Here is a 23,469-nt window from a genome sequence, read left to right on the forward strand (position 1 = left end):
TCAGTATTAACAATGAAAACAGGAGCCTGATACTAAGGCAATCATTGATGCCCTACTACCATAATTGTTAAAATTAATGACCTCCTTATTTAAGATAACCTCTTATTGTATTTGCAAGGTCAAGAGTTCTACTACTGTGCTTAGACCTAAAACTGTGCATGCACGAAGGAAAAAGTAAACAAACACATGTGCACTTACACTATAGTTATCTTGATTACCACATGCAGGTCGTGTGGACGTCAGTCACGTGATACAATTCCGAATTCCAACAAAACCCGAAGGTACTGAACATGGCGGTGATTGAAGGGCCTTATTCAAAACCAGGAATATATGACCCCTAGATTTCGACTCTCTTATAGGCCAACATATGGTTTTGGGGAGCTGAATCATCAAGTTACATGTCAATGTTCAAATATCAAATGTTTAAGCGACATGTCGTTACAGTGAAATTAGCATGAAATATAACTTTAAAGATCAACGTGAAAAGGGCTTCAATATAAACTAAAAAACCCAAGAGCCGTTGATATTTGGTCTTTATCATACTGGAGTAAAAGCTATCATATTTTTTTCATTGGGATGACATTGAACCTTGGTCAACAGTCACAGAAGTCAAACAAGCTAAAATCATAATGCAATATCTTCAAAATAATCAAGAAATCTACAAAGTGAAATCTAGACTTTATATTTGATATTTTACATTTAATTAATGGGTTTAAGTTTTTTCTTTGGAAAGACCTTGACTTTTGCTAAAAATTCTTTTCAATAATGAGTTCCAATACGGCTGAGATTATATTGGTAGCTTATTGGGATGCAAGCTAGGTTTTGTCTAAATTTGTAACATAAAGATTCTGTGACTTAATAGCCTGTGGAATGTAGTCTCTGCATTCATTAAGAGGCCATGGTAGCCGTGTGATTAAGATGATTCGACATATTACCACAAGCCCTACACCTCTAGATTGCGAGTTCGAATCCCCTGTGGAGCAGTTGTTAGGTACTGTTTGATGGCTGGTCAGTGGTTTTTCTCTGGGTACTCCGGCTTTTCTCCACCAACAAACCGGGAATGTTCTTGATTACCCTTCCTGTTAATAGGATGTTCAACAAAATAAACCTGCAGCCCACAAACTAATCATGGAAGTGGAGAGGCTGGTAGCCATATATATTTATTATCTTACCATTGTAGTTTGTTAAAATGTTGTGGTATTGGTTAATTATACTGTGCATTGAGCTGTTTCTAATATTTTTATTTGGTGATCAAAATTATTCAGTCATTGTTTGATTTATGTATATGTACATGAATCGAAAACTTGTTTGAAATTGAAAATGTAAATAAACTGCAGTAATAATTCTTCAAATATCTTGTAAACATTGATGTTCAGTAAATGTTACCTACATTACCCTTAAACATATGACATAAGAAAAATAAACATTAAGCTCAAAATCTGAGTCAACACGCGTGGTGGTTGTACACCTGTGTGAAGGTAGTTACCTGAAATGACATACAAATATTTAGCTGGTTCTCCCTTTGTGGAGAGTACAGTTGTGGTGATATAGTGATTGTCCAACATTCAATGCCATCCTTGGTCTGTATAGACCTGAGAAAGCCATTTACTACTGAGCAGTACATGGATAAAAGGACCAAGTCTTGGTGATGAAAGAACCTTTATGTACTGTGCTTGTCCACGTCATTGCTTTATATTGAAAACTACCGACCCAAAAAATCACTTGAAATTTCATTTTCCATGTAAATCATACACTAGGTAAGTTTAACCATCTACTATTACATATTTATAAGCTATGGAATGATATCTAGTATTAGAACAATCCTCGTGTTAGAACATTATAAGGCCCTGCTTCGTTTTGTCTCAGTTAAAATAATTCTTTAGATTCTATAATCTCATAATATGATTGATAATTAATAATGAGTTACACATGATTTAGGTCTGTTTAACGTTCTCATGTGTACACACAGATCAGAGAGCTGGCAGTGTCTTATCATGATAGGAGAGATTTTAAGTTTGATTGGAAAGATGAAACACTTCAATCATACTGTTAAAACAGATAAACATATAAAAATATTTTTAGTGGCTTTCTCATACACAAGCCTTATCTTGTATAAATTGACATATTCCAGATAAATTTAAACTTTCATAATCTTCTGGCACTTTTGGCATTATCTTGACAAACAGAAACAATTCATTTTTGTTTCCGTCTTCTTTTGAGTTACAGTCAAATCTGTACTAACGACCATCTGTAGTAAGCGACCCTCTGCTTTAAACGACCACTTCAATTCCTCCCAAGCGTTTTCACTATATATTTAAACTCTATTTAACGACCATCTCGCTAATGTATATGTATACGATTGTTATTTGAGTATGATCATAAACCTAGCCATGGTTTATTCTTTCATAATCATGCAGCATTTACAAATTTATCTCAGGTCAATTTATTCTTTGAAATGTTCAAAATTCATAATTAATACAAAAACTGGTTGTTTATACTTGATTTTCAGTTTTACGTTTGAAAAAAAAAACCCGGACAAAACACATCATTGTTGCTTTTTCTTTTGAAATGTAGATGATGTGATATGCTGTTGGTATATGCCACTGTTTTTTAACATAGCGATATTAACAGATGGAGATGTTATAGTGATAGTATAAATGCTATCATCTGTCTTAGGTTTACATGGATAGGAATCTGATCTAAATATACACAGTAAAAGGATCTCTTATCTCTTTTGTGTGAATCGGAATCCACTGTTACTGAATATAGCGGAATTCTTCGATGAAATTAAAAGGCTTATTGGAGAAGTGACAGGGACTATACAAGTCTCCCCGCCTGGTTTTATTTGAGCTTCATAATGTACGTGTGATTTACCTGTGGAGATATATACAGGCACTGGTTGTTATAGGGGATATATTTACTCTTATTCACAACGGGGAGCAACAATATCTCAGGTAAATATGTATCATATGACAGTCAGTCTTTAAAATGTTTATTGGAAATAGATAAATTGGAAATATTTTTTTTATAACACAAGCAATACCACTTGACTTATAGGTAAATGTGATTAACATTGCAGTTTATAATGTAGTATTACACGTTTCATAGTTCTATCACCTATGTTTAAAATCATTTACCTGAATCGTTACAGATATCTGTATGTGACATTGTTAGCATTACAGAAGTAAATTTCATAATTTGTGTAAAACCCTTTTTGTGAGTTGAAGCTGGAAATACGTTAATCATCATTTACAGAAAGATCTAACCTCTGCTAATGAGTAATCAAAACAGTTGATAGAAAATCTTGTTATAACTTATAATCCGTTCTTGATAAATCATTTGTAAGTATGTTTGGTACCTGGTAGGTATATTTACATGAACATGGAATAGAATTTTTATACTTTAAAGATAGTTGTGAAATCATGTAATTTATCAGTGGGTAAATTTTCTGTTATACAATCAATTAAACAACTTACTTTGATAAACTGCTTGCCAAGTGTTATTCTATAAAGTACATACATTTATCTAGGAATCATGTATAAAAGAGCATCCCACTCACCCCACCTTCCTCAATATCCAATCTGATTAAAACCAGCTCTTCACTACGCTTAGCGTAAGTGTATTGAGCGGAAGTGTATTGAGCGTAAGTGTATTGAAGAGCTGGTTTTAATGAGATTGCTTAATATCAGCATTGTATTAAAGTGTCCATTAAGAACAATTCACCTGCTTGGAAGCTGTTAAAATTGGGATTGATATTCTTAGCTTCTGTTCAGAATAGATGCTGCTGATTTACCTGGTAAAAGCTGCAGAGGTGTTAAAATACTTATCGGTATACAAACAGAAATAGAAAAAATGTGAAATTTCAAATGACAAAAATATGTCAAAGCATTTGTTACCAGGGATATCCTTACAGAAATTAATTTGGAAGGGGTCAGCATGATCATGTTTCTCCTGGTACTCTGGTTTCTTCTCAACCTATAGACAGATCCATTATAGGGACAAAATCTTTATAGTTAAAAATACTGTATGATCATGTGGTATTTCTCCTGGTACTCTGGTTTCTTCTCAACCTATAGACAGATCCATTATAGGGACAGAATCTTTATTGTTAAAAATACTGTATGATCATGTGGTATTTCTCCTGGTACTTTGGTTTCTTCTTGACGTAGGTACATATTGTAAACTGATAAAGGGACAAAACACATTCCATGTTACCTATTGCGTACATCTTTTTACAGGAACCGAGAAAAAACAAGTCAGCGGTACAGTATTATTTTTGTTTTGGATTAGTGCATGATGTCCTAACCATTGGTGTGTTGTTATACATTTTCTGTTGGCGACTGCATGACGTTTACTTTCCTTGATGAACTTTCAATTTAAATCAATTTGGTTAATGCTGTTGGAGAGATAGGTGTCATTAAATCATCTGTTTATGTTTAAGTTAAGTTAATTGTATGACGCTAATTTTCACTAACCATGACATAGCAATCCTCCTTGCAGGGGAGATAACAAAGTAATATTCAAGTAGCATGGATCAAGGGACACTTTTAATACGGGGGTTTCAAGATTTCAAAATGACATGGGTAAAGTACAATGTACTATTGATTAGTGTCGCTATCCAGTAATTATGATGTCATCATTTGATATGATTGTGACGTCATAATCACTGAAAGGTAGGACTAATCAACGTTAAATTACCTATGTCGTTTTGGGATCTTGAAACCCCTATATTTCAAACAATTTTACTGACAAATGTCAAAGGGATTAGACGGCAGGCATTGTCTTATAGTTCTACTCCCTAAGGGGTTCTTATTTTCTTTTGTGGGTGTTTTTTTGACACATTCATATAGAATTAATCTGAAGTGTCATTAAGCTTATGCTGATGATATTTTGAAATCAATATAAACTAAGATGTGCTCTAAACTGTTGTGAATCTGATTATAATGATTTGATGTGGTGCATTGATTGTATATCATATATCACATGATTTTATTTGAATTGCTTTAAATTTTGTGTTTTGTTCAGCTTGGCATGCTTTTTCTGTAAAATTACTAAAGTATCATATTTAATTGATGTGATGAGGGATAATCCTCTGACATTCAGAAGTCAGCTTTCTTTTGTCACGCTGATTTTGCAACTCCCCCAATTAGGAATGTCACATATACCATACATATATAACACAAATGTTTGGTTTGGATATTGAAAGTCATTCACTAAAAGTACATATAAAGAAACTGATCCATTATAATAACACTGTTTGATGCCTGAAAAGCTGTTCTAGACAAAAAATGGATACCTGATTTTATTTCATGTCCCTTCTTGAGATGGGGAGGGGGTTGAAAGATTAAGGGATGGGTAGGACAGTGTTACCCATATATCCTGATACTCCAGGTCCATTTTTTTTCCTTTTCCCACTTGAAACGGAGAAAGATTTCTGACCTTTGTAGTTAAACAGGTAAGATTATATCATATACATGTATGAAGAAAAGTATTGAAGAATTTATAAGAATATTTAAGAATACGCTTGTGTCTAAGATAAGTTGGATGTTACAAATGATGTCTTTAATCTTCTGAACCTCCAGCACGTCTATGCTTTCAGACCGTTGGTGACAACCCCCAGCCCAATAAGTCACGGTTCACTATTGTGGAGTTACCAGGATTGGAGAAGTTAACAGATGACCCTACTGACCTTCGTCAGCGGGAAGGCGCTAGTCTGAGCAAGGCCCTAATTGCCCTCAACGGCACTCTTACATCACTTGCCCACAACCCTTACCCAGACAGGGTTATTAACTACAGGTAAGACTTCCGAGGTTTTTCAAATACAAATATGACTGCTCACTCACATTGGGCCGTGATGACCAAGATGTCCGGTCATATCACCACAAACACTCCACGTCTGGGTCAAATCCCAAGTGGGGCAGTTTCCAGATTCTGAACGTAGGTCTGTAGTTTTTCTCCAGGTACTCCCCAGGACTTTCCCCCACCTCAAAAAACTTGGCATGTCTTTAAATTACCCTGGCAGTTAATATAAAGTTAAAACAATCAAATTAAAGTTCACCACCTCAGACATGGTCAGCAACCCAAGTTTAAGCCACTTGCAGAGAATGCCCGAAATCACTTTGCGATATAATAGAAGTGGTCTTCACGTTATCTATTTCAGAACCATTGTATGAATGTGCTATCCTTCTTGTTTCCTCATGTACATTTATATTTCTTTCTTTTTGTAGTGATTCAAAGCTAACACAGCTGCTGAGAGAGGAACTTGGGGGGAATTTTAAAACCAGAGCCATTTTATGTCTGAAGCCACACACAGATCAAAGAAATCTCTCGTCCATTTTGACATTCTGTACCCGTGTGTCTCAAGTGAAAAATTTTCCTGTCATAAATGATAGCTTTGCCCAGGTATATCAAAATTTTTGAATGTTTGCTCCTATAGTTTTCTGAGAATACCTTGAAATGTATCTCACTATTGTTATTTTTCAATTCATGAATTCTATATTTGCATAATACAGAGTTATCTGCCCTTGTGGGTAGGTATTCATTGTGACGTCATGTGTTGCGAGCATAACTTCATACTTTTCTTAGAAAACGTGAATTGCACCCACAAAATGATGTCACAATGGATACCTACCCGCAAGGGTTATATGTATTTAGAGATTACTGTGTAACTGATTTTTTGTTCGTAGAAACATTTTCACGGGTTAAAAGCATGATCACATACGTTATATCTGTACAGTAATGAAGTGGTGGTAAGACTGATATACATATACTTCACAATATTGTTTAAAGATTTCAGATCAACAAGCAAATTCAATTATTTAAAGTCTATCAAAACTTTCTCTTGATGATCTCATGCTCTATTTTTTTAACGATTTTCAGAATTTGATCACCCAATACCGAGCTCGTATCCTTGACCTCCAACACCAGGGGGGTGTGGGCCCGTCACCAATGTCAAAGATAACCAACCTCAACGACATCCAGGAGACTATCCGACAACTACAGACAGACAATGTACGGTATAATGATTATATATAAGTAAAACTACAGACAGACAATGTACAGTATAAAGATTATATATAAGTAAAACTACAGACAGACAATGTACAGTATAAAGATTATATATAAATAAAACTATAGACAGACAATGTACATTATAAAGATTATATATAAGTAAAACTATAGACAGACAATGTACAGTATAAAGATTATATATAAGTAAAACTATAGACAGACAATGTACAGTATAAAGATTATATATAAGTAAAACTACAGACAGACAATGTACAGTATAAAGATTATATATAAGTAAAACTACAGACAGACAATGTACAGTATAAAGATTATATATAAGTAAAACTATAGACAGACAATGTACAGTATACAGATTATATATAAGTAAAACTATAGACAGACAATGTACAGTATACAGATTATATATAAGTAAAACTATAGACAGACAATGAACAGTATACAGATTATATATAAGTAAAACTATAGACAGACAATGAACAGTATAAAGATTATATATAAGTAAAACTATAGACAGACAATGTATAGTATCATAATAAAATTATATATATAATCAACAATAATTTGAGATGTCAATCACGGGGACCAATCATTCTGCTATGTCTTGTCAAGTCCCATTTTGACACTTTAAGACAGCTGGGGATTTTTGGTCATATGGACACATCTAGTTTTAACTTTTTAAATACGATATAAAGGAACACGCAATACCATAAAAATCTTTTTATTTTGACATCAGCTAAGATTGAAGGATGAGAATGAAAGGCTTCGGAACCGCTATGACTCTGTCCAAGACAAGTTTGGTAACATGGCCACCACTAAGACAGATCTTTCTCAACAACTACTTCTGACAGAGGAGGAGAAGCTCAAGGTAAGAGGTCAGGGGTCAGGAGATAAAGGTCAAAGGAGGTCACTAAGTGTTTATTAAATACATTTACAATTTTTCACAGTACTACTGTATTAACATCCGTGATCATAGTTTACAATGAAAATGTTTAGCTGGATGTACCCCACAGTAATGTGTTAAGAGAGTGGCAGTCTCCTAACATATCAGTAAGACAGAGTTCAGATTTCTTTGGATATAAACCGTAAGAAATTTTGAAATATTATTGGTTATATGTTGATGATGAAGAACAGACACAATGTACGGTATAAAGATTATATATAAGTAAAAACTATAGACAGACAATGTACAGATATATAAAGATTATATATAAGTAAAAACTATAGACAGACATAATATATATATGTACGGTATAATGATTATATATAAGTAAAACTATAGACAGACAATGTACGTATAAAATTATATATAAGTAAAACTATAGACAGACAATGTACAGTATAAAGATTATATATAAGTAAAACTATAGACAGACAATGTACAGTATAAAGATTATATATAAGTAAAACTATAGACAGACAATGTACAGTATAAAGATTATATATAAGTAAAACTATAGACAGACAATGTACAGTATAAAGATTATATATAAGTAAAACTATAGACAGACAATGTACAGTATAAAGAGATTATATATAAGTAAAACTATAGACAGACAATGTACAGTATAAAGATTATATATAAGTAAAACTACAGACAGACAATGTACAGTATAAAGATTATATATAAGTAAAACTATAGACAGACAATGTACAGTATAAAGATTATATATAAGTAAAACTATAGACAGACAATGTACAGTATAAAGATTATATATAAGTAAAACTATAGACAGACAATGTACAGTATAAAGATTATATATAAGTAAAACTATAGACAGACAATGCACAGTATAAAGATTATATATAAGTAAAACTATAGACAGACAATGTACAGTATAAAGATTATATATAAGTAAAACTAAGACAGACAATGTACAGTATAAAGATTATATATAAGTAAAACTATAGACAGACAATGTACAGTATAAAGATTATATATAAGTAAAACTATAGACAGACAATGTACGGTATAAAGATTATATATAAGTAAAACTACAGACAGACAATGTACAGTATAAAGATTATATATATATAGTAAAACTACAGACAGACAATGTACGGTATAAAGATTATATATAAGTAAAACTATAGACAGACAATGTACGGTATAAAGATTATATATAAGTAAAACTATAGACAGACAATGTACAGTATAAAGATTATATATAAGTAAAACTATAGACAGACAATGTACAGTATAAAGATTATATATAAGTAAAACTACAGACAGACAATGTACAGTATAAAGATTATATATAAGTAAAACTACAGACAGACAATGTACAGTATAAAGATTATATATAAGTAAAACTACAGACAGACAATGTACAGTATAAAGATTATATATAAGTAAAACTACAGACAGACAATGTACAGTATAAAGATTATATATAAGTAAAACTATAGACAGACAATTACGTATAAAGATTATATATAAGTAAAACTATAGACAGACAATGTACAGTATAAAGATTATTATAAATATAAGTAAAACTATAGAACAGACAGACAATGTACAGTATAAAGATTATATATATAAGTAAAACTACAGACAGACAATGTACAGTATAAAGATTATATATAAGTAAAACTATAGACAGACAATGTACAGTATAAAGATTATATATAAGTAAAACTATAGACAGACAATGTACAGTATAAAGATTATATATAAGTAAAACTATAGACAGACAATGTACAGTATAAAGATTATATATAAGTAAAACTACAGACAGACAATGTACAGTATATAATAAGATTATATATATAAGTAAAACTACAGACAGACAATGTATAGTATCATAATAAAATTATATATATAATCAACAATAATTTGAGATGTCAATCACGGGGACCAATCATTCTGCTATGTCTTGTCAAGTCCCATTTTGACATTTTAAGACAGCTGGGGATTTTTGGTCATATGGACACATCTAGTTTTAACTTTTTAAATACGATATAAAGGAACACGCAATACCATAAAAATCTTTTTATTTTGACATCAGCTAAGATTGAAGGATGAGAATGAAAGGCTTCGGAACCGCTATGACTCTGTCCAAGACAAGTTTGGTAACATGGCCACCACTAAGACAGATCTTTCTCAACAACTACTTCTGACAGAGGAGGAGAAGCTCAAGGTAAGAGGTCAGGGGTCAGGAGATAAAGGTCAAAGGAGGTCACTAAGTGTTTATTAAATACATTTACAATTTTTCACAGTACTAATGTATTAACATCCGTGATCATAGTTTACAATGAAAATGTTTAGCTAGATGTACCCCCACAGTAATGTGTTAAGAGAGTGGCAGTCTCCTAACATATCAGTAAGACAGAGTTCAGATTTCTTTGGATATAAACCGTAAGAAATTTTGAAATATTATTGGTTATATGTTGATGAAGACAATATTTTCCCCACAGGTTTCCCAATCACTGGTTGAAATGCAGATAGAAAACAACAAACTCAGGGAGGAATCAGAGGCTACAAAGTTTGAACTCAATAACAAGGTTACACACAATCCTAGTATAGATTAGACAATTTTTATTAACAGAAAACAAGTTTCTAGATTAAGATCAAATTTAGCATACTTTATAAAGAAATATGCAAGTGTATTTTGCTAAATAAGGTATTTAGAATCCCCAAAATAAATCAATGAAAAAGATTGGTTTTCACATGTATATTTAAGAATTTTTCCCTAGGATGTTTATAATTTACATATATAAAAAAATGCTGACTAATTTTATTGACATATTGAGTAGATATAGAAACTGACTACAGGTATTAACATCATAAGCTGCTGAATGAGATTGACCTGGCAAGGAAAATGTGAATAGATTTATATAGGTATTATATTCCAATAGTATATTGCTCAGTATAAGCTAATTATTACCTAACAGATGATATCATTGCAGTAGTTTAACTGGCTTCATTCTTTTATACCAGATCCTATTGCTGGAGAAAGCAGTAATTGAAGCAGAGAATGAGAGAGATCGATCAGTGAGAGGAGCCCGACATGCGAAAGACAGAGTGGTGGAGATGGAGAAAGACAGGAAGGACTTGGCAGACGAATACGTCGTGTTAAAGACAAACTACTTAGCACTCGTCAGAGAACATGAGAAAGAGGTAAAAAAATTTTTTTTTTAAATTGGTCAAAAGTTAATTTTTGTCAATTTTCTATCATCTTAATTGATGAATATATCAAAAAGATATAAATGGTTTCTACAAATTTTCTCTACTGAAAACCAACCTTTATTCATGTGTTATTAATTACTTTCACAAATTTCGCCATACAAGTTACTTCGCGAAAGTTTGTTTCTGCAAATTAATATATACATCATCTATATTAATAGGAATTATACCATTCAATTGTTAAATCCTCGTATATTAATCTTCATGAACTTGTTTTGAAATGGAAATCGTGATAGCCGCGAAAGAAAATTGGTTTACTGTATTTCATTATATAGATTTGAATTATATTGAATGCAAATTTAAGAAATCTAAAAGTATAGAATTATGTATATGGTTGTGTGTTGAATGAATCTCCTCCTGTGAGAGGGCTCTAAATTATTTATGCATCTTAAAGTTTTATATATTCTTTCTATGACAGACAAAGAAGAATGAAGAACTAAGTATAGAGGTCCTGAACTTGGTCAATGCTAAGGCAGCTCTGATGAAGAGGTTGTTAGTCCTGTCTGCAGGCGACAGCAGTGTCGGTGATCCAGATGCTGAGATCAGCAGGGTCAAGGCCCTCGTCATCAAGAACTCCTCCGGCAGGATCAAGGTAAGTCAGAAGTCAAGGTAATAATCATTCAGAATCAAGGCCCTTGTCATCAAGAACTCCTCACGCAGGGTCAAGGTAAGTCAGAGGTCAAAGTCACAATCAATCAAGGTCAAGATCATTATCATCAAGAACTCCTCTGGCAGTGTCAAGGTGAGTCAGAGGTCATTGTAATATTTGGTCACAGTCTAGAACTCTACAGCAATATTTAGGTGATTCCGAGGTCATTATCATAATCAGTCAAGATTAAGGCCTTATCTCAGCAGGAATTCCTCTTGTAGGGTCAAGGTCAGTCAGGGTTCATTGACATTTCAGGGTCTAGTATACTGTGTAAGCAATAGAGCACATCTTCAAGAAAAGCATTCATGAAGAAAACCAGTTTATAGCTTTTGATCTTTGCTTATAACTGGTCTTCATATTTCAGACTACTCAATGTTACTAAAATGTTCAGTCCTCAAACTAAACTTATTTTTCAACTCTTGCAAATCAAAAGAAGCAGAAAAAGAATATTTTTGAAGTTCATGTTTCAGAAGTAACCATTTGTAATACAAGCTTTATAATATTCATTTACTTAAATTTTGTCTTTAAAAATGTATTTTGACAATTATGGAAGTATAAAATTTTGGTTGGTTCTTTTGATTCATTTTAAGCTTAGAATCAGCCAGAAATGTTTGAGAACCCTGACAGCATTTAATACCAATGATTCTGATTTGTTTTCCAGACTGATGAAATACTTGGTACACAGAATGACCGTGCTAATGTGGAAGAGTCTGTAAGTTATGTTAAATGTTTGGGAAATGTTCTATTAATATAAATTATTCACAATAATCAACTGTTATTGGTAGATTAGATCATGTTTATCTACCTTGAAGAATTTGTAGCAAATTCTGCATCATTGCTCAATTGTTGTGTTATTGGTTTGGTAAATTATTTCAATTACATATGTATATGATAAAATTCAGATTTAATTTGAAATCTTCTTTCTAGTTGTTCAATAACAAGAAACGGTATGACAGAGACTTGGAGAGGTTAAAGCAGGACCATGGAGAGGAGTATCGCAAGTTTGAGTCCAAAATGTAAGTAGAATATACATGTAGTTAGGCCAGTAGAAATTAAATCTGATACGTAAACTTCATTTTTTTATCATTGCTGCATGTTTTTATGAATGAAAATAGTATTAGACTGAAAATAAATATTAGTTTCAGTGCAGAAATGGACACGACGCTGTTTGAAATTGATTTACCTCTGGTTGATTTTTTGTTGACTTCTGGTTGACCTCTGTTATAGTGCTAATATTGATTTGTGCTGATATTTTGTTGACTTCTGGTTGACCTTGTTCGGACCTTTTTGTTGACCTCTGTTTGACCTTGTACTGACCTATTGCTGACCTCTGGTTGACCTCTCTCCTGATTTCCTTGATTTTCTGGTATACAGAACCTCCATGCAGAAGGAGCTGAATGAATCTAGAAACTTGGCCAGAGATAGACAGAAGAAAATGGCAGAAATGAATGCGGTAATATGTCACATACTTTATGAATATAATTGAAAATCTACATTCTTTCTATTACTCATATGAAATTGTTTCATATTAAGCTGATCAAGCTATGCAATTTTTGATGTGCTCAGGGATGTTTTTTCACTGGTTATAAATTATGATTTATATGTGAAGAGTGTGGTAAAATTATATTTTGTCAAGCTAAAAATGTTTTTAGCAATCTACTGGTATACTTGTTGACATCTTGTTTTAATAATTTAAAAACAATATGTTTTAGATATTAAGGTCATCAAGATGTGGGTGTCAAATTTGAATAAACTGAACAGATTGTGTTAATAGAAAGTCTACTAGTCTCTGGTTTCTCTACTCCAACAATGTTTGAGGTATAACAAGGCTACGAGACACTTCTGATCATTACGTCGTATCTTAACTGCCCATTAGAAGTTTCTCAATATCAACGTCTAATATTATTGGATTTTTGGTTTCTCCATCAGTCCTTGATAGTACTGAAGGGCGACAAGGAACAACTAGAGCTCCTCAACAATCGTCTACAACACAAGGTGAAAGATCTCGGCGAGGACTACAGGTCTCGTCTCATCAAATACGTGGAGGATATCTCAGTAAGTATTTATATCAGCCACTTTACAGGACATCAAGTAACTAAGATGTTTATTCTATATACAGGAGGATAGGTAGATTTTATAACACATGACTGTGAACCAACTTTCATTCGCGTGCGATAAACTTTCTCGAATTTTGCGATCCAAGTAAATTTGCAAAGTTTATCTCCACGTTATTAGTATGTACATCATCTATATTGATTGGAATTATCATTCAATTGTTGAATTCACAAATATTAGTCTTCATGAACTTTTTTTGAATTGGAAATCATGAAATTTAATAGTTGTGAATGAAAATTGGTTCATAGTATGTCATTGTATTAGGGTTATCTCCCTTGATGGGACTACAATCCTCTTTTCATTAAAGCTGACAATGCATGTTAAAAAGTATGCATTTGTGATTATCAAAAAAAATAAAAAGTTTTTTTTTCCAAAATTCATTTTAGAGACAACCCCTTACGTTTCTAACTTAGTGCAGTTGCCATTTTTTTTTTAACTCTGCTTGGATACGAACTTATATGAAGCGTGTGAACCACACACACATGTTAATTTACCTCTGGTTGATTTTTTGTTGACTTCTGGTTGACCTCTGTTATAGTGCTAATATTGATTTGTGCTGATATTTTGTTGACTTCTGGTTGACCTTGTTCGGACCTTTTTGTTGACCTCTGTTTGACCTTGTACTGACCTATTGCTGACCTCTGGTTGACCTCTCCTGATTTCCTTGATTTTCTGGTATACAGAACCTCCATGCAGAAGGAGCTGAATGAATCTAGAAACTTGGCCAGAGATAGACAGAAGAAAATGGCAGAAATGAATGCGGTAATATGTCACATACTTTATGAAATAATTGAAAATCTACATTCTTTCTATACTCATATGAAAATGTTTCATAAAAGCTGATCAAGCTATGCAATTTTGATGTGCTCAGGGATGTTTTTCCTGGTTATAAATTATGATTTATATGTGAAGAGTGTGGTAAAATTATATTTTGTCAAGCTAAAAATGTTTTTAGCAATCTACTGGTATACTTGTTGACAACTTGTTTTAATAATTTAAAAACAATATGTTTTAGATATTAAGGTCATCAAGATGTGGGTGTCAAATTTGAATAAACTGAACAGATTGTGTTAATAGAAAGTCTACTAGTCTCTGGTTTCTCTACTCCAACAATGTTTGAGGTATAACACTACGAGACACTTCTGATCATTACGTCGTATCTAACTGCCCATTAGAAGTTTCTCAATATCAACGTCTAATATTATTGGATTTTGGTTTCTCCATCAGTCCTTGATAGTACTGAAGGGCGACAAGGAACAACTAGAGCTCCTCAACAATCGTCTACAACACAAGGTGAAAGATCTCGGCGAGGACTACAGGTCTCGTCTCATCAAATACGTGGAGGATATCTCAGTAAGTATTTATATCAGCCACTTTACAGGACATCAAGTAACTAAGATGTTTATTCTATATACAGGGAGGATAGGTAGATTTATAACACATGACTGTGAACCAACTTTCATTCGCGTGCGATAAACTTTCTCGAATTTTGCGATCCAAGTAAATTTGCAAAGGTTTATCTCCACGTATTAGTATGTACATCATCTATATTGATTGGAATTATCATTCAATTGTTGAATTCACAAATATTAGTCTTCATGAACTTTTTTTGAATGGAAATCATGAAATTTAATAGTTGTGAATGAAAATTGGTTCATAGTATGTCATTGTATTAGGGTTATCTCCCTTGATGGGACTCCAATCCTCTTTTCATTAAAGCTGACAATGCATGTTAAAAAGTATGCATTTGTGATTATCAAAAAAATAAAAAGTTTTTTTTTCCAAAATTCATTTTAGAGACAACCCCTTACGTTTCTAACTTAGTGCAGTTGCCATTTTTTTTTTAACTCTGCTTGGATACGAAGTGCCTGCCGTTCCTTATATGAAGCGTGTGAACCACACACACATGCAATCAGTTGAACGCTCGCTGTTCAAGGTGTAACAACTAAACCTGACCCGCTCTGTATTTACTGTACATGTAACCTGAGACTGTGCCATAAGAATAAAATGGTTAGTATGTTAAAGGTTTTCTCAAATAAAGTTTCCAAGTACAATATATAGACCTCATGTAGATGACATATAACACAAACTAGAGCTTTCACCACCTGATTAGATTCCGCTTGGTTTGTACATTACCAGGAGTATGTAGATAAGGGCAGCGGTATCCCGGATGGCCGGTCAGCCACACAGATGAGGGAGTACATGGACAAGATGATGAAGGACATTACAAGGTCGCACAAGGAGCGTGAGGAACAGCTGAGTAAAGCTGCACAGCAATACCGTGAAAGGCAGAAATATCTGGTACACAAGTACGAGGAATTACTAATACACTACAGGTAAGTCTATACAGGGGGAGTAAGCTAGCTGCTTCCTTTCTGAAAGATTAGGGAGAGGCATCCCTGATGTTCCAGGGGTTACTATTACTGATATTAAATCCACCCCTGGATTTTCTCATTGCAAAACTTGAAGCAACAGAACAGAACAGAACAGAAATTACCTGTTCTGTTCTGTTGCTTCAAGTTTTGCTATGAGATAGTCCAGGGGTGGATTTAATATATGTAATGGTAACCCCTGGAGTATCAAGGATGAGGAAGGTGAGTCTATTGAGTTTTATTGATGGAAACTTATATACAAAAGAAATAAATTTTGAAAACTTTTTGTATTGAGTTTAGTGCATTAATATGTGGAGCAACGTTGTTATAGTATCCCAAACTTAGAAAGGGCCGAAAGGCTGACTGTGATATAAATTGCTTCAATATCCAGGGCCCAGAAAAAATTCCTTTTCATGCAGTTTCTCAACTTAAAATTTCCATAGAAGCATTAAATATTTTAAGGATGGCTCCTTAACTTACCTGAGCTCAGGTGAAGAATACAGGAATTCTCTGCCTTTTGTTCTTCTATTTCAAAATGTGTGGTTCCTTTCAGAAACCTGCGGCTGATGTGTCAGGAGAGAGGAATAGACGATTTGGACATGGGACCAGATGAGCAAGAGATTAATATGACTGATGTTGAGATGTCATCTGCTAACCTGAAGGAGATAGCGAGATTGAAAACGGAGCTCAATAAAACAAAACAGAATGCTTCTAATCTAAAAACTAAGGTAAATTGATACATCGTCATTGTACCAAAAACTGGATGGTATTTGTTTAACAGATGATGTCCTTGATTAAAAATAAACGATGAAGATTTTTATTTTAGACATGCAGTATATGATATGAAATATCTGTCGTACAGTCTAGGATAACGCATGTGGAATCTGTGTATCTAGTCAAAGAACTTTTGCCAGCAAACTTATGTCAAACTTATAGACATGTATGGTACATGTCACCTTGGTAGAAATGGCAGTATCATAAAGCACTGATTATTCAAATCCTTTCCTTCAAAATCTTCTTTACCATTTTTCAAGATGCCTGGACATTTCTTTTATGATTTCTTTAAAACTGTAAAATGTTTATTTGTTAAGAGGGTAAAATAGAGAGCTGATCAGAACCAATATCATTGTACAGAAATATTAATTAAATATTTATGTTTCAGTTTGGAGGCAGTACTAGCATGGACTCAGGAAGGTAAGCTAAATCAAAATAAAACTGCTTACCTTATCTCCTTACAGTCTGTTACAGTGTGTGTTTGTTTCTAGTTTATTTTATGACATGTAATACCTAAATCAACATTCACACCAGCATCATGACTTACATAGTTGTACATGGAAATACATAAAGGAAATGAGAATATTTCAATTGGGTATTATCAGTTTTATACTGCAGAAACCTGTCTTTCATATATTTGTTTTTGATAAATAGAATAAGTGAGAATTTAGTCAAAAACAATAAATATCTATATTATAATAAGTTATTAACTGGAACTGTGTCACAATATTGTTATCCCTACACATCGAAACTTTTAAGAATTCTAATAATTAATTAGAGAATGAAATTAATTTGAGAATGGCATGAAAATGCGATGTTACCATGGCGTCACAATGGAGATGTTGACGTTGCGTATTAATTTAGAAAAAAAAATCCACTGGAAAATTTATGGAATCGTATGTTAAAAAAAAGTGACATCAATGCTTAATTGAAAAAACTTAAACCCATTTTCAAACCGGAAATTTTGTGACCTTTTGATAGCACAAGTACAGCACACATCTCTGAATTAATACTGACCAGTCCATCAGGATTAACCAATAAATAAATAGGTTGACTAAGCTGGCTAAACACAGACATGGTCTTTTTGTGTTACAGAGTGGGTGAAATGCCAGCGGAGTCTTGGTCCATGCTGAGAAAGCAGCTGCGTGAGTATACACTCAACACACAACAGCAGTTAGAGGAGGAGAGGGCTCGACTGATGAGTGAAAACACGTCGCTCAAGGAGCAGCTACACGAAAGTCAGGACTACATCGAACGGCATCTCGTCAGGTGAGATAGACAAATGTTGTACATAAAAGTAGTTTCATGGGTTTGGAAATGATTGGCACTTAGAGAGGAAGATAATGGTTTTAAGATACTCCACCGCCGACAGAGCATAAATGATATTCATCACTTGAACAATAATAAGTGTTTAATCGTGTATATATATGTCTAATTAACACAAAAAATCAATCAAATAATTTATTTTGGCTTTGGTGCATAGCAATCAGTACTTAATTCCATATAGGATATAGTGCCATGGAATTTTTTCGGGATGCAATTAATTATATCTATACTTTTAACTTGAAGTAAATTAGAAGCTCAAACTTTTCAATAGTGGTAATGGTGTAAAGCAAGTAACTTGTAACTGAAGAAAAATACTAAATCATCTGCTCCTGTTTTTGATAGCGAAACAATACCATTTGTCAGCAGTGGAGCATCTTTAAACGTAGATATCGTGAGAAGATTTTTATGAGCAATGCTGTATAATCCTTTTGACATCTTCTTTGTCAATATAGCTTACCGTAGTTTTCTCTATTAGCTGTAAGAAATCGAGGCTATAGATGAAGTGTCGATCTAACTTCTCATCACTTTATTTAGGGACATGGGCTTTAGATGAAAGACTAATAGAATCTTACATGGGTCTGTCAGGTGGACAGGGATATCTCAACCCGAGTGAAAGATTTTGGATGGTTAATGCACGACTTGCCGAGGTTTGATAGCCAAAAAGCTTTCACGATCGGCGAGACTTTCCTGTTCACTTCGGAAAAAATAAAAATAATAACGTCCTTTACAGTAGTCTCTGCATGTATTGATGACGTCATTGTCAAGAACATGGGAGCTGTCTTTACTCCTGAAAAAGACAGAGTTATATTTTCCCTAGCAACTGCTGAATAACCCTGTCAAGTATGGGAGAAATTTGTCACTTTTGTTGTCATAGACTTTCCTTTTCATTGATGATGAGCAATTTAAACCATTGATAGTCTTCACGCTTACCATTTGATGTGATGGCGGATGATAACTTCTAAAGTTTCCCATAATAACTACTACTATTTCCATGTTTTGTGTCACAACCTCATCTCAAATTTTGTTTATATTCCTAACAGTAGCATCACCTAATCACAGACATAATTTATGATTACAGGTACAAACAAGAAATAGTGAAGTTAAGAAGAAAACTCGGTTATGATGAAGATGGTGGGATAATTCCTGGGGTTCCCGGAGGTTACAGTGATCGAGGTCCGCGACGTCCACGGAGGAAGTAGAAATAAGGTCCTATTGGGAGTTATATAGTTATATAGTGACCAGGAATATCTTAAGTCGGGATGTCTAAAGTGGTTACAGTGATAGAGAACCCCAGCATCCAAGGCACAAGTAGTGAAACTGTAGTTAGTTATCCCTTACAACAAGGAAGATTTCAAATCATTCAACCCTGAAATTTCATAATGGACTGGTCTATCTTTTGATATAGAGGAGTCTAGATGTGTTTTCAGGGGTGAATGAATTAAAGTCTCTAATGTAGTGAGTATACTGTTACAGCAGCAGATACAGGAATGACCAATACTGCAAAGAATTATTCCTTAGGTAGAACTTCTTAGTAGGAAGAGACTCACAGGGTAATAATTACATGATAACATTGAACTTTCTTAAGTCAGTGGAAAACAAAGACAGTACAGACATCACTGCAATGTACACACTGTTACACTGCTTAGAACAGTTGTCTCAGAGTGACTCTCTTTATATGCCGTGTTCATTCCTGATAAGTTGTCTTCGACTTTCATTTAGTTCATAATATTGTGATCATTAAGACCTCTGGATCTTTGTGTTATTTTCTTCTGTTAGGAGGTTATTTGTCTACAGGTACCATTATTAGTTGTTTTTTTTTATTTTGCTAGGACACTGTATATTTATTTATGTATTATAGATGTTTATCTCTGTAGGTACCATTATCAGTTTTTTGTTTGTTTATTTTGCTAGGACACTATATTTATTTATGTATTATTAATGTTTATTTTACTTTTCCATTTTTGAAATATTGTTGAAATCTATTTTAAGCGAATTCTTAACAGGGTATTTTGTCAGATTTTACTGTAATTAACTTTGATTATGTTGAAAATCTTTCATGAGAAGCAAATGTTCTGGACACTAATTGAACATAGAACAAAAGGAGTTACCTCCGCTTCATATACTTTGCACGCACATATTTCAACGCATTTTGCTCAAGACATTTAATGCTTAAGTATGATTACGCTAGTTGTATTTTCTGTATATCGTTAGTACAGCACATACTACAAATGTGCTAATTTGTCATTACAGTATTCTAATCAAAATCAATTTTGGTCATAAAATTTGATATTCCGTCAAAATCAGTACGTTTTTACATACGTAGTATATACACACATATACAGTGTGCTATCTTGTGTGTAGCCTTACAGGTTGACACTAAATATAATGGTCCTTGATTGTATATAACCTAATCTAATGTCCTTCATCCTTGATAACCCAGGAGATATATACGCTAACTATATATTGCCTAGAGTACCATGGATGGTATCCTTTGATTGTATATAAAACTTTTTATAAATGTGTTGAATTATGAATTATGAGGATATCTGTCTTGCCAAAAGTTTGTTGTAATCATAATTTCCTCAAAAGAGTGTTTATATAACTTGTGGTGTGTTCCTGTGCCTTATCCAATCTCACACACTGTACCTGGTACATCCCACTTATCTGACTATATAAGGGATCACCATTGATCATGCTGTCACCTATACAGTATGAAGATGATCTTGTGTATTGACAGTCTTCCTTAACTTGTGATATGAGTCGATATAATATACACTAAAATCTGATTATAGAGACCACCTTAGGGAAAAACTTAATGAGGGACATAGTGAAATTGGTCTTTATAACCAGTTGGTCCTTATACACTGGCTGGATTGTGAATTCGGGACCTTAGAAATGTTTTATTAAGCAGGCGGTCTTTATACAGAGGTGGTCGCTAAGATGGGTTTGACGGTACATTGCTTTGAAAAGCCTGCTTTAAATAGCACTCATGTGTGTTATACCTACATACAATGCATGTCACGACCGAACTCTGCATGACAAGTACAAAAAATGTATGCATTCACCTATAGGATATTTTCATAGTGTTTTCTTCTTAAATTCTTTTGGGACCAGGAAACAGACATTTCCATAATTATTAGAATCTTTTTTTTTCTCTGAAGTTCATTATGGAAACCATTATGGAAACAGACATTTCCATATTTATTAGAATCTTTTTTTTTTTCTTTGAAGTTCATTATGGAAACCATTATGGAAACAGACATTTCCATTGTTATTAGAATCTTTTTTTCTCTCTCTGAAGTTCATTTAGAAACAGACATTTCCATTGTTATTACAATCTTTTTTTTCTCTCTTAAAGTTCATTTTGATGCCAACAATATAAATAATTTATACAAAAGAGTATACATGTATCTTTACAGGAATATTCTAGTTTGACATTATATTACTGACTTTAGCTTTCTTTTACATCTATATTGATATACATTAATCTTTTTTTATTTTTGTCGGTATACAGTGTAATAAATTGTATATGTTTGAATTTATTATTTAAGTATCTTATGGTAAGAATGAAGATGTAAGTTAGGCATGTGCCATAATTTTTAAACTAACTCTTAGACTCTACTTATTTTTTTCTTTATCTGTTTTCAGTGGAATGGAAATGTTCAATAAAACTGTGATAGTACTATATCGTACATTATTTATCTTTGTATACAAGTAACGTGGAATTATAGGTCAATATATAGCATTTATGATAATTGATATATATTCTACTATGTTAAAATCAGTGTGTTGTTTTATGTCAGTATAAATATATACAACATATATGTTCTTAAATTCTGCCAAAACTGTTGCTAACCTGTGATCTTTATTGACTATTTCATGGATGTCATACGTATTACATTATCCTAATTTTGTTGCATTAATCATTAAAAAGGCCTGGTATTATTTCATAGACCTATGGTAGAAGAATGTTTCACAAAGTGCTTAAAATCACACCTGTACACGCAATTGATGAGTATAGTAAACGTCATGTTGTATTTAAGATACTTCTGTTCAAGACTTGTGATAAATTATACTGTATATACATGTAGATGTAATGTAGATATAATGTATATTTTATCCTGCAAGAATACAAACCGAAAACAAAAACAGCGATTTATTTTCTATTTTTATTGAAAGCATGCGATAGTCCCCCTTTGCAAATGAATGAGAGTAGGATGGGATATCTTTCTCGGTATAATTGTTTTTTATGGCTGAACTAAAACAGTACATTATGTGCAGAAGAAAGATTATATGTTTTAAAAATCAATTGAAATATTTGTTCTTCTTGATTGTAACAAATACGAATATCAAAAACTGTGAAAATGTTTAACTTACATATGATCTTCTGCTGCTTGTTGAAGCATTCTTTGTATTACAATGACATGGTTCCATGTGTCCGTCGGTGCATGGCTGCCACTTTACATCGTCATAAGGTGGTATCCAACCGTCTGTTTCAACTCTAAACCACATTGTCTTCTAGTTGTTGGACAACTCATGGTAGTCAGGTCGGTACTCTTTGAAGCCTATTGCCGGCAGTGACCTAACCAACGTAGTCACCTTTCTGCTACCACATCAAGTTTCTTCAAGGTTTGACCGTCTCAAAGTGTGTTCACCGACTGAGCTGAAAACTCTCTGAATCCGACCCCCACTACAAATAGCCACACCTTTCAACCATTTTGTCTTTATTCTGACATCGTATTAGCATTCTTCAGTGGTTTTGCTTTCATGTCCTTCAATGTTTATTTTCCTCCCACGGTATAGGGTGTTCAACTTTCCACTATATTCACAATCTTAGACTAAGTCGGTATGAGAACAATTGCTTGACGCATTGATGTTCCCACGCAAACTACATTGAGAATGATAAAAAATGTCCACATCCATTTTCAGTCATAATTCCCTTGTCCAGCAATCATGTAGCTGACTCCTTCCATCTGTTGTTTCACATTTCCTGACTAAGAGCTGTGTATCCTTGCTGC

General features: G+C 33.3%; 1 protein-coding gene across 1 annotated transcript in view; it reads left to right on the top strand.

The window, feature by feature from the left end:
• Nucleotides 1-22,603, top strand: part of LOC138324726 (coiled-coil domain-containing protein 78-like) — a 29,145-nt gene extending 6,542 nt beyond the window's left edge. The window contains exons 6-22 of the mRNA XM_069269830.1: nt 4,239-4,262; nt 5,600-5,796; nt 6,228-6,402; nt 6,880-7,011; nt 7,766-7,897; nt 10,447-10,533; nt 10,970-11,149; nt 11,634-11,807; nt 12,526-12,576; nt 12,792-12,880; nt 13,239-13,317; nt 13,794-13,919; nt 16,119-16,315; nt 16,905-17,079; nt 17,514-17,545; nt 18,221-18,394; nt 19,530-22,603. Coding sequence (XP_069125931.1) covers nt 4,239-4,262; nt 5,600-5,796; nt 6,228-6,402; nt 6,880-7,011; nt 7,766-7,897; nt 10,447-10,533; nt 10,970-11,149; nt 11,634-11,807; nt 12,526-12,576; nt 12,792-12,880; nt 13,239-13,317; nt 13,794-13,919; nt 16,119-16,315; nt 16,905-17,079; nt 17,514-17,545; nt 18,221-18,394; nt 19,530-19,650 — 2,145 coding nt within the window. The 3' untranslated portion in view covers nt 19,651-22,603. The remainder of the gene's footprint in view (nt 1-4,238; nt 4,263-5,599; nt 5,797-6,227; nt 6,403-6,879; nt 7,012-7,765; nt 7,898-10,446; nt 10,534-10,969; nt 11,150-11,633; nt 11,808-12,525; nt 12,577-12,791; nt 12,881-13,238; nt 13,318-13,793; nt 13,920-16,118; nt 16,316-16,904; nt 17,080-17,513; nt 17,546-18,220; nt 18,395-19,529) is intronic.
• The last annotated feature ends 866 nt before the right edge of the window (nt 22,604-23,469 follow it).

The sequence above is a fragment of the Argopecten irradians genome, chromosome 6 (assembly GCF_041381155.1).
Source record: "Argopecten irradians isolate NY chromosome 6, Ai_NY, whole genome shotgun sequence".
NCBI lineage: Eukaryota > Metazoa > Mollusca > Bivalvia > Pectinida > Pectinidae > Argopecten > Argopecten irradians.